This window comes from Numenius arquata, chromosome 28 (genome assembly GCF_964106895.1).
Source record: "Numenius arquata chromosome 28, bNumArq3.hap1.1, whole genome shotgun sequence".
Lineage (NCBI taxonomy): Eukaryota > Metazoa > Chordata > Aves > Charadriiformes > Scolopacidae > Numenius > Numenius arquata.
In genome coordinates, this window is record NC_133603.1 from 2,837,311 (window position 1) to 2,851,001 (window position 13,691).

Sequence of the window (13,691 nt, forward strand, 5' to 3'; positions counted from 1 at the left end):
GAAAAAAAGAGGATTTCAGGTTTTTTTCCCCAGAAAATAAAAAAATGATGAGCCCCCCCCCCCCCCCAAAAACCCTCGAGGGGGGTGGAGGGGTCTTGGGGGGGGGGGGGTCAGGGGGAGAGGGTGAAGTGCCCCCCCCTCCCCAGGCAGAGCAGGGGGAGGATTTGCTCCCCCCCGAAGGAAGTGGGGGGGTAGGAAAAAAGGGGGGCGCGGCGGCGGGCGTCGAAAAAAGCCACCCGCCCCCCCTCGTAATCCAGGTAAATCCCGACCCTTTGGGGGGGGAGGGGGGGGGAAAGGGGGGTGGGGGGGCAAGTGAGGGCTTGGTACTGACCCCCGCAACGTCCCACCCCCCACACCCCCCCCTGGGGGTTCAACCTCAGCCGCCCCTTCCTCCCCACCGACTCCTTGGCCACCCCCAGGGCCCAGGCCTCCCCCCCCTCGCCCACCTCCACCTCCCAGTAGCCCCTCCCGCTGAGGAAACCCCCCCGCCCCAGGACGCAACGAGAGGCGGCGAAACGTTTGGGGTGTCGGGGAGGGGCTGGCGGCAACCCCCCCACCTCACCCCCTTGCCCCCCGGCGAGAGGAGAAGGCGGGGGTGGGCCGTCTCGGGGTCCAGGGTCAGGCTGACTGGGGGGGGGGGGAGGGGGGGAGGAAACGGGACGACAAAGGAGGGTCACGGGGGAGCCCCCATTTCCCCCCTATTTCCCCCCCATTCCCCCCCATTTCCTCCCCATTTCCTCCCCATTTCCCCCATTTCCTCCCCATTTCCCCCCATTCCTCCCCATTCCCCCCATTTCCCCCATTTCCTCCCCATATTCCCCATTTCCTCCCCATTTCCTCCCTATTTCCCCCCATTCCCCCCCATTTCCTCCCCATTTCCTCCCCATTCCCCCATTCCTCCCCATTTCCCCCCATTTCCTCCCCATTTCCCCCCATTTCCCCCATTTCCTCCCCATATTCCCCATTTCCTCCCCATTTCCCCCCATTTCCCCCATTTCCTCCCCATTTCCCCCCCATTTCCCCCATTTCCCCCATTTCCTCCCCATTTCCCTCCCATTTCCCCCATTTCCTCCCTATTTCCCCCCATTCCCCCCCATTTCCCCCCATTTCCCCCATTTCCCCCATTTCCCCCCCATTTCCCCCCCATTTCCCCCATTCCCCCCCATTTCCCCCCCATTTCCTCCCCATTTCCCCCATTTCCCCCCATTTCCCACCCATTTCCCCCTATTTCCTCCCCATTTCCCCCATTTCCCCCATTTCCTCCCCATTTCCCCCCATTTCCTCCCCATTTCCCCATTTCCCCCATTTTCCCCATTCCCCCCATTTCCCCCCCCTTTCCCCCCTTTCCCCCCTTTCCCCCATTTTCCCCCATTTTCCCTATTTCCCCATTTTCCCGCATTTCCTCCCATTTCTCCATTTCTCATTTCCTCCCCATTTCCCCCATTTCCTCCCCATTTCCCCCCATTTCCCCCATTTTCCCCATTCCCCCCCTTTCTCCCATTTCCCCCATTTTCCCCCATTTTCCCCATTTCCCTGCATTTCCTCCCATTTCCCCCATTTCCCATTTCCCCCATTTCCCCATTTCCCATTTCCCCCATTCCCCTTTTCCCCCATTTCCCCCATTTCCTCCCCATTTTCCCCATTTCCCCCCATTTCCCACTCCTCCCATTCCCCATTTCGCCCAATTTCCCCATTTCCTATTCCCCCCATTTCCCCCCTTTTCCCCATTCCCCCAATTTCCTCCCCATTCCCCCCATTTCTTCCCCATTTCCCCCCATTTCCGCCAATTCCCCCATTCCCCCATTTCTCCCATTCCCCCCATTTTCCCCATTCTCCCCATTTCCCCATTTACGCCATTTCCCCATTTCCCCCAATTCCCCCATTCCCCCATTTCCCCCCAATTTTCCCCATTTATGCCCTATTTACCCCATTTCCCCATTTCCGCCATTTCCCCATTTCCCCCAATTCCCCCATTTTCCCCATTTCCCATTTCCCCCATTCCCTCCATTTCCCCATTTCCCTCCCATTTTCCCCATTTCCGCCCTATTTACCCCATTTTCCCCATTTACCCCTTTTCCCCCATTTTCCCTTTTCCCTCAATTCCCCCATTTCCCCATTTCCCCATTTCCCCATTTCCCCCAATTCCCCCATTTCCCCCCTTCCCATTTCCCCCCTCATCTTCCCGACCTCGATATTTCAGCAGCGTCTCCTGGAGGTCCATGTTTTCGGGCAGAAGGTCGGTGGGTTCCTCTCCCACTTCCCGGGGAACGTCCTTCTCCAGCCTGGAAAAGAAGGAAGACCTTCCTCACGACCCTTCCCTTCCCTCAGAATCCTTCATCCCCCCCCCGGACCCCTTCTCCACCGGGATTTTTATGAAGAAATACGGACTTTAGAGCGAAGACTTGGCCCAACCCGGGTCATTCCTGAGCTCCTGGAGATGGATTTGCTGCCCCAGAGCGCGTGTCCCAAGGAGAATCTCCAAGGAGGACATGGGGTGGAAGTTCATACCTCCACCTTTGGTGGTCAAAACCTCCAAAATAGTAATTTTCTGCTATTTTTTGGTGGCAGGGGGTCAAAGCCCAGACCTCCAGGAATAGAGGTGAAGCCTGGAGGTCCCACCACCCCATCCGATGCCTTTCCCTGCCCTTCAGCATCCTACTTGGACCTTTTGGGGTCTTCTCCTGGTTTTCTCCTACATGTCTACACGATCCCTATGGCACGAGGGATCACGGGTGGCTTTTGGAGGCCACCGGTGTCACCACCGTGGAGATCAACAATGTGAAGATCGCCAAGAACGCGTGAAAGGAGCCACAAACCTGCTCAAGATGTTTCTGCTGTCCTACAAGGGGAAAAGAGGAGAGAAGGAGCGTCAGGTCCGGGCAGAGAGTTGACCACAAGCACCTCCTCCGGGGCTTGGGGGGTGACCTCGGGCAACTCAAGGTTCTTCTCTGTCTAAATGATGGGTCTAAACCCATCGTAGAAGGGTTCAGGTGGGAACGGACCTTAAAGACCATCCAGTTCCATGGGCGGGGACACCTCCCACCAGACCAGGTTGCCCCAAGCATCATCCAACCTGGCCTTGAACCACATCCAGGGATGGGAGATGCCTCCCACCCAACCAGGTTGCTCCAAGCCTCATCCAACCTGGCCTTGAACCATCTCCAAGGATGGGAGACACCTTCCAGTAGACCAGGTTGCTCCAAGCCCCATCCAACCTGGCCTTGAACCATCTCCAGGGATGGGAGATACCTTCCACCAGCCCAGGTTGCTCCAAGCTCCATCCAACCTGGCCTTGAACCATCTCCAGGGTTGAGAGACACCTTCCCCTAGACCCAGGCTGCCCCAAGCCCTGTCCAACCTGGCCTTGAACCCACCTCCAGGGATGGGAGATGCCTCCCACCAGACCAGGTTGGTCCAAGCCTTGTCCAACCTGGCCTTGAACCATCTCCAGGGATGGGAGACACCTTCCAGTAGATCAGGTTGCTCCAAGCCCCATCCAACCTGGCCTTGAACCATCTCCAGGGATGGGAGATACCTTCCACCAGCCCAGGTTGCTCCAAGCCCCATCCAACCTGGTCTTGAACCATCTCCAGGGATGGGAGACACCTCCCACCAGCCCAGGTTGCTCCAAGCCCCATCCAACCTGGCCTTGAACCATCTCCAGGGATGGGAGATACCTTCCACCAGCCCAGGTTGCTCCAAGCCCCATCCAACCTGGCCTTGAACCATCTCCAGGGATGGGAGACACCTCCCACCAGACCCAGGTTGCTCCAAGCCTTGTCCAACCTGGCCTTGAACCCACCTCCAGGGTTGAGAGACACCTTCCCCTAGACCCAGGTTGCCCCAAGCCCTGTCCAACCTGGCCTTGAACCCACCTCCAGGGATGGGAGATGCCTCCCACCAGACCAGGTTGGTCCAAGCCTTGTCCAACCTGGCCTTGAACCCACCTCCAGGGACGGGAGACGCCTCCCACCAGCCCAGGTTGCTCCAAGCCCCATCCAACCTGGTCTTGAACCCACCTCCAGGGATGGGAGACACCTCCCACCGGACCAGGTTGCTCCAAGCCCTGTTCGACTTGGTCTTGAACCACCTCCAGGGATGGGGCAACCTGGTCCAGGGTCTCACCACCCTCAGGATAAAGAGCTTTTGCCCGATCTCTCATCGGAATCTCCCCTCCAGAGGCTTCTCACCAGCAGGAATTCACACGCCGGCTGCTGACACTTCTCCTCCAGCTCCCGGATCTCCTCGCCGAGGCAGGAGATCTCCTCCAAGAGCCTGTTGACCTTCTCCTCCCGCCTCCTCGTGATCTCCCCCTCCAGCTTCGCCAACCGCTCCAGAAGGAGACGTTCCTGCCCCTCCAGGAACCGCTGGAGCTCCTTGGCTTCCGAGGCCACCTTCTCCTTCTCCCTTTCCACCCGTTCCTGCGTCAACAGGGGGGAACCCCGGGGACCCGGGGGGAAGGGGAGAGGGGAGGTGGGGGGAGTGTTCTCATCTTTTGAGGAAGAAGAAGGTCAACCAGGACCTGGCCGAACCCAACACGTGCTCCTGGGGCTGTTAAGACGTATGAGGAGCAGGAGAAATTGGGGAGTGGGGTTTTTTTTTTTTTAATCCACCCCGGGAAACGGGACAGGGGGGGTCGGTCGCTGCCCAGACCTTACCCCCATGGAGAGGACGTTCCCGTGTCCGCGCAAGGGACAGTGGCCCACCTCGTGGGTCTTCACGGCCATCCCAGAGGGGACCACCGTAAGGAAAAGGCGGGGGGAAGCCACCTCCACTTACGAGAAAGGTCCAGGCTTTTCCCTTCCTCGGCCCGCTTTTCAACCCCAGCAGCTTTTTCCCTCTTGTCCTTCAGGAGCCCCACGTGAGCTTGGAATTTCTCCTGAAGGGAGAAGAAAGGCCCCGTTCGGTGGCTTTTCCTCCTCCGGTCACTCCATCCCACCACCCTCATCCCACCTCTCCTCCAAACTCGGAGTCCTCCACCATGACCTGGCTCCCGGGGAATTCACCGGACCCCCGTTTTTTGGGAGAGAGGAGGGCAGCCGGAAGGGGGAAATCCATGGCATAGATGGGAAAAGACTCAGGCGAAGGACCAAATCAGCAGAAAAAAAAAAAAAAAGGAGCTTTTGAAAGACCACGGAGACCCTGCTGGCATCTCCTCGGGTTCTGCTAATGCCCGGGGCTGACCCAAAACATCTAAAGTTTGGGTCTGTTTCGCCGCTTTTGGGTCACAAACTTCCAACGGATGGGACGTTCAAGCCAGTTTAGGCCACCAAAAGGGGTGTGGAGACCATCCCCATCGTCACCTTTGGGGGGTGGAAACCTGGGCGAGACCCCACCTCCTCTTCCTCCTTCTCCTTGCTCCTTCTTCTCCTTCCTTCTCCTCCTTCTCCTTCTCCTTCTCCTTCTCCTTCTCCTTCTCCTCTCTTCTCCTTCTCCTTCTCCTTCTCCTTCTCCTTCTCCTTCTCCTTCTCCTTCTCCTTCTCTCCTCCTTCTCCTTCCTCCTCCTCCTCCTCCTCCTCCTCCTCCTCCTCCTCCTCCTCCTCCTTCTCCTTCTCCTTCTCCTTCTCCTTCTCCTTCTCCTTCTCCTCTCCTCCTCCTCCTCCTTCTCCTTCTCCTCCTTCTCTTCCTCCTTCTCCTTCTCCTCCTCATCCTTATCCTTATCCTCCTCCTTATCCTTATCCTCCTTCTCCTCCTCTTCCTTCACTTCCTCCTCCTCCTTCTCCTCTTCCTCCTTTTTCCTCTCCCTTCTCCTTCCCCTCTTCCTCCTCCTCCTCTTCCTTCTGCTCCTCCTTCTCTCTCCTCCTCCTCTTCCTTCCCCTCCTCCTCCTCCTCTTTCTCCGTCTCCTCTTCCCTCTCCTCATCCTTTTTCTCCTCCTCCTCTTCCTCCTCCTTCTCCTCCTCCTCTCCTCATCCCCCCACCACGAGGACATGTCCCACCTTCTGCTCCTCCGCAGCCTCCTCGATGGGGACCACGGGGTGGGCCCGGTGAGCCTGGGACTCTCTGCAAACCAGGCAGATGGGGGTCTGGTCCTCCTCGCAGAAGAGCTTCAGAGCTTCCCGGTGCTTCTGGCAGAGCTTCTCCCCCCCGGCCCCACCTTGGGCCGCCCGCAAGCTCAACCGCTTGGCGATCTCGATGAGTTTGGCCAACTCCCGGTTGGGTCGGAGGTTCTTGCTGGGGGCCGTCTCTTGGCAGCGGGGGCAAGGGAAGTTCTCCCGGGCGTCCTCCCAGCGGCGGGTGATGCAACCCCGGCAGAAGTTGTGGCCGCAGTGGATGGAGACGGGGTCTTGGAAGAAGCCCAGGCAAGATGGGGCAGGAGGCTTCATCACGGAAGCTTTCGTCCGGGCTCTCGGCGGCCGCCATGGTGGGTGACGGCGCAGCTTTTCGTTTTCCGCCCGTTGGCTGCTCCCCCTTTTTTTTTTTTTAAATTTTGTTTTTTGTTGTTTTTATTTTTTTTTTTTCCCCTGCAGGTGGCTCCTTGCCCGAGGGAGCTGAAAGCGAGGTGTGGTTTATTGCTTTTTAATTTTTTCTCCCCAAAAAACCCCCCCTCACCCAAGGGTTTGCAGAGAGGAAGGGAGACACCTCCCCCCCCCCCCCCCCCTCCTCCTTTCCCTCCCCCTCCCCGCAGGGAAATTAAAAGATTTAAAAGATTAAACAACAAATAAACATCCTTGATCATTTCCTGACTTGTTAGACATCCACCTGCAGCTTCTCTATCAACCCTCCCACCCACCATCCCCCCCAAAAAAAAATACCCAGGCAAATTGAGAGGCAGCCCCAAGACACCCCCCCCGGCTCGTTAATAAATGCCCTTTCAATTTATTAATTGGAGGGAACGGCCACGGGAAGAGAGCTGAAGCCAGTCCCAAATCTCCTTTGTTCGAGCCAAAACCGCCCCGGCACGTCCTTTGCCTCTTAAGAAGATTAAGATAATGATGTTATCTTGATTAAGAAGATTAAGATAATAATGTTAAATATTATTTCTCGGCCCAAACCGCCGTCCCCCCTGCCTACGAGCGGCTATAAATACTTTCATCGCTGCTTTCGGTTCTCTTTTTAAACAGGATGTCGTTTCTTTTCGCGGTTCGGGGCCGAGCAGCCGATTATCACCCCCTTGTCTTCAATTTTCCTTTTCTTCCCTGTTTTTCCGCGATTAAGGAAAAAGAGAGGGTTTTCTTCCACCCTGTAAATGAAATAACTCCGCCACCGGCCGTTCCCCTCCCTCAATCTGCTCCGAATCGGGTTCTCCTTCACCCAAGATCCCATCCTGCTGGGGAAGAGCTTCCTTCGACCCTCAGCCTCTGCATTTTTTGGGGGGGAAAATCCTGAGATTTCAGGAATTACCTTCCAGCCATGGAAATCTCCCTCCCTCCCTTCCCCCCCCCCCCCCCCCCCGGGCGGCTTTTCCACTCCCAATGTCACTTTGCTCCCCCTGCACCCACCTCGCAGGGTCAGTTGGGTGTTTGCCCACATAAATGCCCCCAGCTGTGGTGACAAGACCCCCCCTGATCCACCAAAACCTTGTAGAATCATAGAATCTGGGTTGGAAGGGAACCTTGAAGATCATCGAGCCCAACCAGCGACCCAACGCTGCCACTAAACCATATCCCTGGACAGGGTTTCCCATTTTTTCACCCCAAAGTGGGTTGGAAGGGACATTGAAGATCGTCGAGTCCAACCATCGACCCAAGGCTGACAAAAAAACCCACCCCCTAAACCATGTCCCTGGACAGGGTTTCCCATTTTTTCACCCCAAAGTGGGTTGGAAGGGACCTTGAAGATCATCGGGCCTCGATTACCTACAGGAGTCGCACGATGGGAGTCACCTCCCAACGATCACCAGCTCTTTGCAGAGCTTGACGCGCCTGGAAAAACATCTCCAAACCCTGCGATTTCAGTCCATTTGGCCAATTTGGAGCATTAGTGGCCCTAAGAAGCCCCCTTGGGTTCTTAGGGTCTCTCTGGGACCCCTCACCCCCTGCCCATGGCCCAGGGGCTCTATTTAAGCTCTCTCCTGGGCTGTGGGCCTTTTAGAGGTGCTTTTTGGGGGGGGTGCCCTCGAGAAGAGAATTTTAACCCCCCCCGGGAAAACTCAGCGGTTTTGGTGCTGCCTCTCGCAGGGTGGAGAAAACAGGGGTGTTGTGGGGGGGATAAGCCAAGGGAGATGCCGAGAAACGGGCAAAGCGTCACTTGAAAGGTCCAAACGACGCCCAAATCAGTCTTAAAAAAGCACCAAAAGCAGGGAGGAGGGAACCGTGAGGTTCTTCAGCGGGTCCATCTCCCTCGAACCTCAACCTTAAGGGCAAAACTGGCCGAAAAGTCGATTTGTCTTCGTGGATGGACCTGGCTCAGCTCCTGAAGGTGGGTTTGGTGCTTTTCTGGGGGTTTTAATTACAATTAGAGCGGTGTGTAGTCAGCGGAGAGGTCTCAAGAGGGAGCTGGAGGCTCTGGTTTGGGAGGCAGGAAGACCTTTGCCTCTCGCAGGGTGGAGAAAATAGGGGTGTTGTGGGGGGGATAAGCTGAGGGAGACACCGAGAAACGGGCAAAAGGTCACTTGAAAGGTCCAAACGACGCCCAAATCGGTCTTAAAAAAGCACCGAAAGCAGGGAGGAGGGAACCGTGAGGTTCTTCAGCGGGTCCACCTGCCTCGAACCTCAACCTTAAGGGCAAAACTGGCCGAAAAGTGGATTTGTCTTCGTGGATGGACCTGGCTCAGCTCCTGAAGGTGGGTTTGGTGCTTTTCTGGGGGTTTTAATTACAATTAGAGCGGTGTGTAGTCAGCGGAGATGTCTCAAGAGGGAGCTGGAGGCTCAGTTTTGGGAGGCAGGAGGACACTTGCTCGAGTGCTTCTGGGCAAGAGGGGAAAAAAGCAAATGAATAATCAAAGAGGGGGAGGGGGAAGATGACAATTAACCATTGGTTTGAGGGAACTCTTTGGGCTGGAAAAATAGGTCCGTCGGGAAAGGGATTCCCAGTTTTCAGGCGGGTGGGTGCCTGAGGGGGGGCAGAGGAGGAGGGGGGCAGGGTGGTGGTGGCCGAAGCTACAAACGGGTGAGTTCAAAAAGGGTGTCTCAAACGCTAAAGAGGTGTAACACACACACACCCCCCACACACCCCCCGGTGCAGATAAGATCTTCCCAGAGGGATGGAAGACCCCGGGACCCTTCTCCCCCTCCTTGTGGGTGCCCCTCAGCCCCCTCTTCTGCCTTCGTTCCTCCTCCCCGAGCCTTCTTCAGCCTCACCTTCTCCACGGATGCTCTTCCTCACCTTTTCCACAGATGCTCTTCCTCACCTTCTCCACGGATGCTTTTCCCCACCTTTTCCACCCCAAGCCCCCTCCCCAAATCCTCTTTGTTCCCACGCCCAGCCCCCTCCCGGGGTGTGGAGGAGCTTGGTAGGGCTCCCCAGCCCCATCCTTCCTCCCCGGAGGAGGAGGTACCCACCGCCAGGCTGGTGGGTACCGGGGAACCCATAGGGACCAGGGGAACCAGCCGTTTTGGGAACGGGGACCACCTTGGGGGGGAAATTGGGCCGTCACCCGCTCTCTCCCTTCCCACCCAGGCTCAGCCCTGGCTCTGCCCACCCTTGGGGGGAAGGTGGGTGGGGGCAGGAAGGTGGGAAACGCCTTTTCCCCTCGCTGGGAGGAAAATGAAAGCGGCCGCCCTCTCCGCCGCGTCCTACCAGACGTCCCATGGCTTCTCCCCCCAACCCCACCGCCGAGCTCCCCAGCGAAGCCTCATGCCCCATCTGCCTGGAGTATTTCCGAGATCCCGTCTCCATCCACTGCGGCCACAACTTCTGCCGGGGTTGCATCTCCCGCTGCTGGGAATGGTCCACAGCTGGTTTCTCTTGCCCCCAGTGCCGGGAGACGGCACCCGAGAGGGACTTTCGGCCCAGCCGAGAGTTGGCCCGGGTGCTGGAGGTGGCCAAGAGGTTGAGTTTGCGGGTGGCCAGAGGGGAGGCGGTGGCGGAGGAGGAGAAGGAGGAGGAGGAGGAGGAAGGATGCGAGAGGCACCGGGAACCCCTGAAGGTCTTCTGCAAAGAGGACGGAGCCTTCCTCTGCGCCGTCTGCCGGGAGTCCCGAGCCCACCGCTCCCACGCCATGCTTCCCGTGGAAGACGCTCTCCAGGAATACAAGGTGAAGGGGATTTAATTTTGGATTTCATTTTAATTTTGGATTTGATTCCATCTAGATACCCCCTAAGAGCCAGCCCAGCACCACCAGGGCTTGGTGGTGTTCCCCTCAGGCTGTGGAACATCTCGCCCCTTCCACCAGGGAGGTGGGCTTGGGGGGGAGGGGGGGGGGGGGTGTCAGAAACATCGTGTCCCCCTTTCTCTCTCTCGGTTGCCTCCGTTCTTGGTTGCCCCCTGCCGTGGCCAAGTGGCCTGTTTCGAAATGACGGGGGTGGACCACGCATGGGTGCTTCTGCTCTCTCAGTTCTCAGCCGAGAACCTACGGGGGGGTGGGGGGTGGGGGTGGGGGGGGTGGGGGCTGAGCTTTGAATCCCCTCCTCCCCGCCGAGAAATTCCAGCCTGTGCCCAGCTCTGGTGCTTTTACTGGGCACCTGCTGGTCCCGAGACGCTCTAAACCAGCAGGAACACCATCAAAAATGATAAAAATCATAAAAACACGATAAAAAAAAAAAGGGGGGGGGTATTTTCTTGCCCCTTCGGTGAGTTCAATCGGCTCAGGGAGGATCCGACGCAGCTTTTTCCGCTCCGTGGCGTTTATTTCCATGCCCGGGTCTCGGGGCTCAGGATCCTTCTGGACCAAGAGGGACACAAGGAGAAGATCTGGAGCCGAGCGCAGAGCAATCACCTCCCCGGAGTATTTATTTTTAATTTATTTTTAATTTATTTTTAATTTATTTTTAATTTTTTTTTTTAGGTCGATTTAATCTCCAGAGACATGGGGGGGGGGGTGTCTTTATTTTTTTATATATATATATATATATATTTATATGAATTTTTTTTCCCTTCCCTCAGGGACAAATCCAGGCTCATCTGCAAACCCTGAAGGAAGAGAGAGACAAACTCCTGGGGTTTCGAGAGGCTGAAATGAGGAGAAGCTGGGAGTATTTGGTAAATATGTTTGGGTTTTGGGGGTTTTTTTTTGGTTTTGTGGGGTTTTTGGGGTTTTTTTTATGGGGAAGGATGGGGGTCTGGATGTTTCTCTTTGGCTTTAGGTGGGTGTTGGAGACCATCCTTGGGGTTGGGGTCCTTTCCAGGAACCTAAACCAAACTCTGCCGGACTTTTCTCTGCCTTGGAGGAGAAAAAAAAAAGAGGCAGAACCTGTTTTCCTGAATGTAAAGAGAAAAAATAATAAAAATATATAGATATAAAAAAGATATAAGACGCTTGAGATTCTAGGAGCGCGGCCGCTGGCACGTGTAGGACCTTGCTGCGTCCTTCTCCACCCTCCTCTTCCCTTCTCGTGTCCCCCTCTTCCCTTCTTGTGTCCCCCTCTTCCCTTCTCCTGTCCCCCTCTTCCCTTCTCCTGTCCCCCTCTTCCCTTCTTGTGTCCCCTTCCCGGCAGGAGAAGACCGGAGCCGAGCGGCAGAGGGTTATCTCTCAGCTGGAAGGCTTGCGCCTCTTCCTGGAGGACCATGCCCGTCGCCTGCTGGCTCAACTGGGGGACCTGGAGAGGGAGGTGGAGAAGACGCAGGAGGACAACGTCACCAGCCTGACCCAGGAGATCTCTCGCCTGGACGCCTTCATCCAGGAGATGGAGGAGAAGTGCCAGCAACCTGCCAGAAAGTTTCTGGAGGTGAGAGGGGAAGGGAATGGAGATGGGGCCATCACCCCCGCGGTCACGGGCTACTTTCTGGCCCATGGTGCAGCCAAACTCCTGCTCCAAAAGCCAAGTCCACGCCGTTGAGGCTTCAGTAGATGTTCTGCTGCCGAGACCCCCTTGACTGAGTCTCCTCTTCTCTCTCATCCCTCCAGGACATCAGAGGCACCTTGAGCAGGTATGGGGCTTCCTGAGCTTCTCCTCTAACCGCCCCCCCTCCACCAGGCTGGGAAAAGGGGGGTGGTGGGGGTTGGACCTTGCGTTTGGCCTCACCCAGTGGCTCTGAGCAAAGGTGTCTCCACCCATCGTGGAGGTTACTGAAGCTGGCACCAGCTCCTCCGAGCGATGGGTGCACCCAGAAGGCTTCTGGGCCTCTGAGGAGATCCATCCTCACCCTCTTCTGTCCATCGGTCCATCCGTCCGTCCGTCCCTCCTCCTCCAGGTTTGAAAAGGAAGATTTCCAGCAGCCCCAGTTGCTTCTCCCCGAGCTGGAAAAGAAAATCGGTCACTTCAGGGAGAAAAATACTGCTCTGGAGGAGACTCTGAGGAGCTTCCAAGGTATTGGGCGCGGGGTGGGGTGGGAGGATGGACCAATACCCCCTGAGAGCATAAATTATATTCATTCACTTAAGAGGCTAAATTATATTTTTCGTGGTGATTATGGATGTGATCTCAGCGGGGAGGAACCTCCCTCTTTACACCCTCACACCCGCTCTTCTTCTCCCCTCTTCAGACGCCCTGATGTTTGAGCTGCCCGAAAAGAGTAAGTCCCCATCTCCTGGAGGCGAGGGGAGCGGGAAGGAGCGAGGGAAGGGCTGAGCCCAAGGTGGGATGAGTTTTGGAGGGTCATCCGGGGAAGACGCTGCCGAGGAATGGGAGGGGAGGGGTCTCCTGCTCATCTGCCCTGGGGCTTGTCCTCTTCCTCCCTTGGGAGTCTTCTTCTGGCTCCTGTGGGGTGGGGGAAGCGAGGGCAGAGCATCCCAAGCCGTGGCTTGGGGTGGTGCTGGAGGACCTCCTCGCTCAACCCGGGGCCGCGGGAAACGGTTTGGGTCTCCTCGGAAGCTCCTACTCTCTCTGCCCCTCCCAGCGAAGGTCACCCTGGACCCTTCCACGGCTCACCCCCAGCTGGTGGTGTCAGAGGACGGGAGGAGCGTGAGGTGGGAAGAAGACGCCCGGCAGGACCCGTCGGCCGAGGGGCCCGACGCCGATCCCTGTGTGCTGGGCAGCCAGGGCATCACCTCGGGGAGATGCTGCTGGGAGGTGGAGGTGACACCCAAAGGCTCCTGGGCCCTGGGGGTGGCCAGGGAGTCCCTGAAGAGGAGGGAAGAGACCTCCGCCGGCCCCGAGGTGGAGCTCTGGTCTATGGGTGTCTGCGAGGGACAGTTTTGGGCTCTCACCTCCCTGGAGCGTGTCCCGCTGTACCACATCCAGGTCCCCAGAAGGCTCCGGGTGTCCCTGGACTACGAGAAGGGCCAGGTGGCGTTTTTTGACGCCGATAAGAGGGCCCTGATATTCACTTTCCCAGCAGCCTCCTTCAAAGGGGAGAGGGTTCACCCTTGGTTCCTGGTGTGGGGTGAGGGCTCCCAGATGACGCTGTGCCCCTGAAGTTCTCCCTTCTTACCCAAACGCACGTTTCCCATCCCCCCAAGAGCCCCATCTCCACTCTTTTGAAGGACTTCTCTCTACTCAAATCCTACTTGGCCTTTCTGGCCTCTTTCCACGCCTAAAAAGTCAGGGTCCCAGGTGGTCGCCCCCAAAGCGGGGCGTTGGGTTGACCGATGGAGCCACCTCGTCCTCCACCAACTCGACCCCTCGTCCCACCTTTCCATCTTCTTTCTTAAGATGAAATAAAAAAGATTTACACCCTTTAACGTTCTTCTCTGGTTATTTTTGCTGTTTCT

General features: G+C 57.0%; 2 protein-coding genes across 2 annotated transcripts; one reads left to right on the forward strand and one right to left on the reverse strand.

Moving 5' to 3' along the window:
• Positions 1-110: 110 nt before the first annotated feature.
• Positions 111-6,361, reverse strand: LOC141476140 (E3 ubiquitin-protein ligase TRIM39-like). Its single transcript, XM_074164743.1, is given in 8 exon segments — positions 111-526; positions 529-627; positions 2,188-2,282; positions 2,817-2,839; positions 4,191-4,428; positions 4,788-4,879; positions 5,938-6,303; positions 6,305-6,361. Coding segments are annotated over 8 exon segments (1,386 nt in total).
• A 3,328-nt stretch (positions 6,362-9,689) lies between these two features.
• LOC141476157 (E3 ubiquitin-protein ligase TRIM7-like) lies at positions 9,690-13,658 on the forward strand. Its single transcript, XM_074164760.1, has 7 exons — positions 9,690-10,136; positions 10,985-11,080; positions 11,536-11,766; positions 11,946-11,968; positions 12,233-12,348; positions 12,524-12,553; positions 12,878-13,658. The coding sequence occupies exons 1-7, from the start codon at positions 9,690-9,692 to the stop codon at positions 13,393-13,395; spliced, it is 1,461 nt and encodes a 486-aa protein (XP_074020861.1). The 3' UTR covers positions 13,396-13,658.
• Positions 13,659-13,691: the final 33 nt, after the last annotated feature.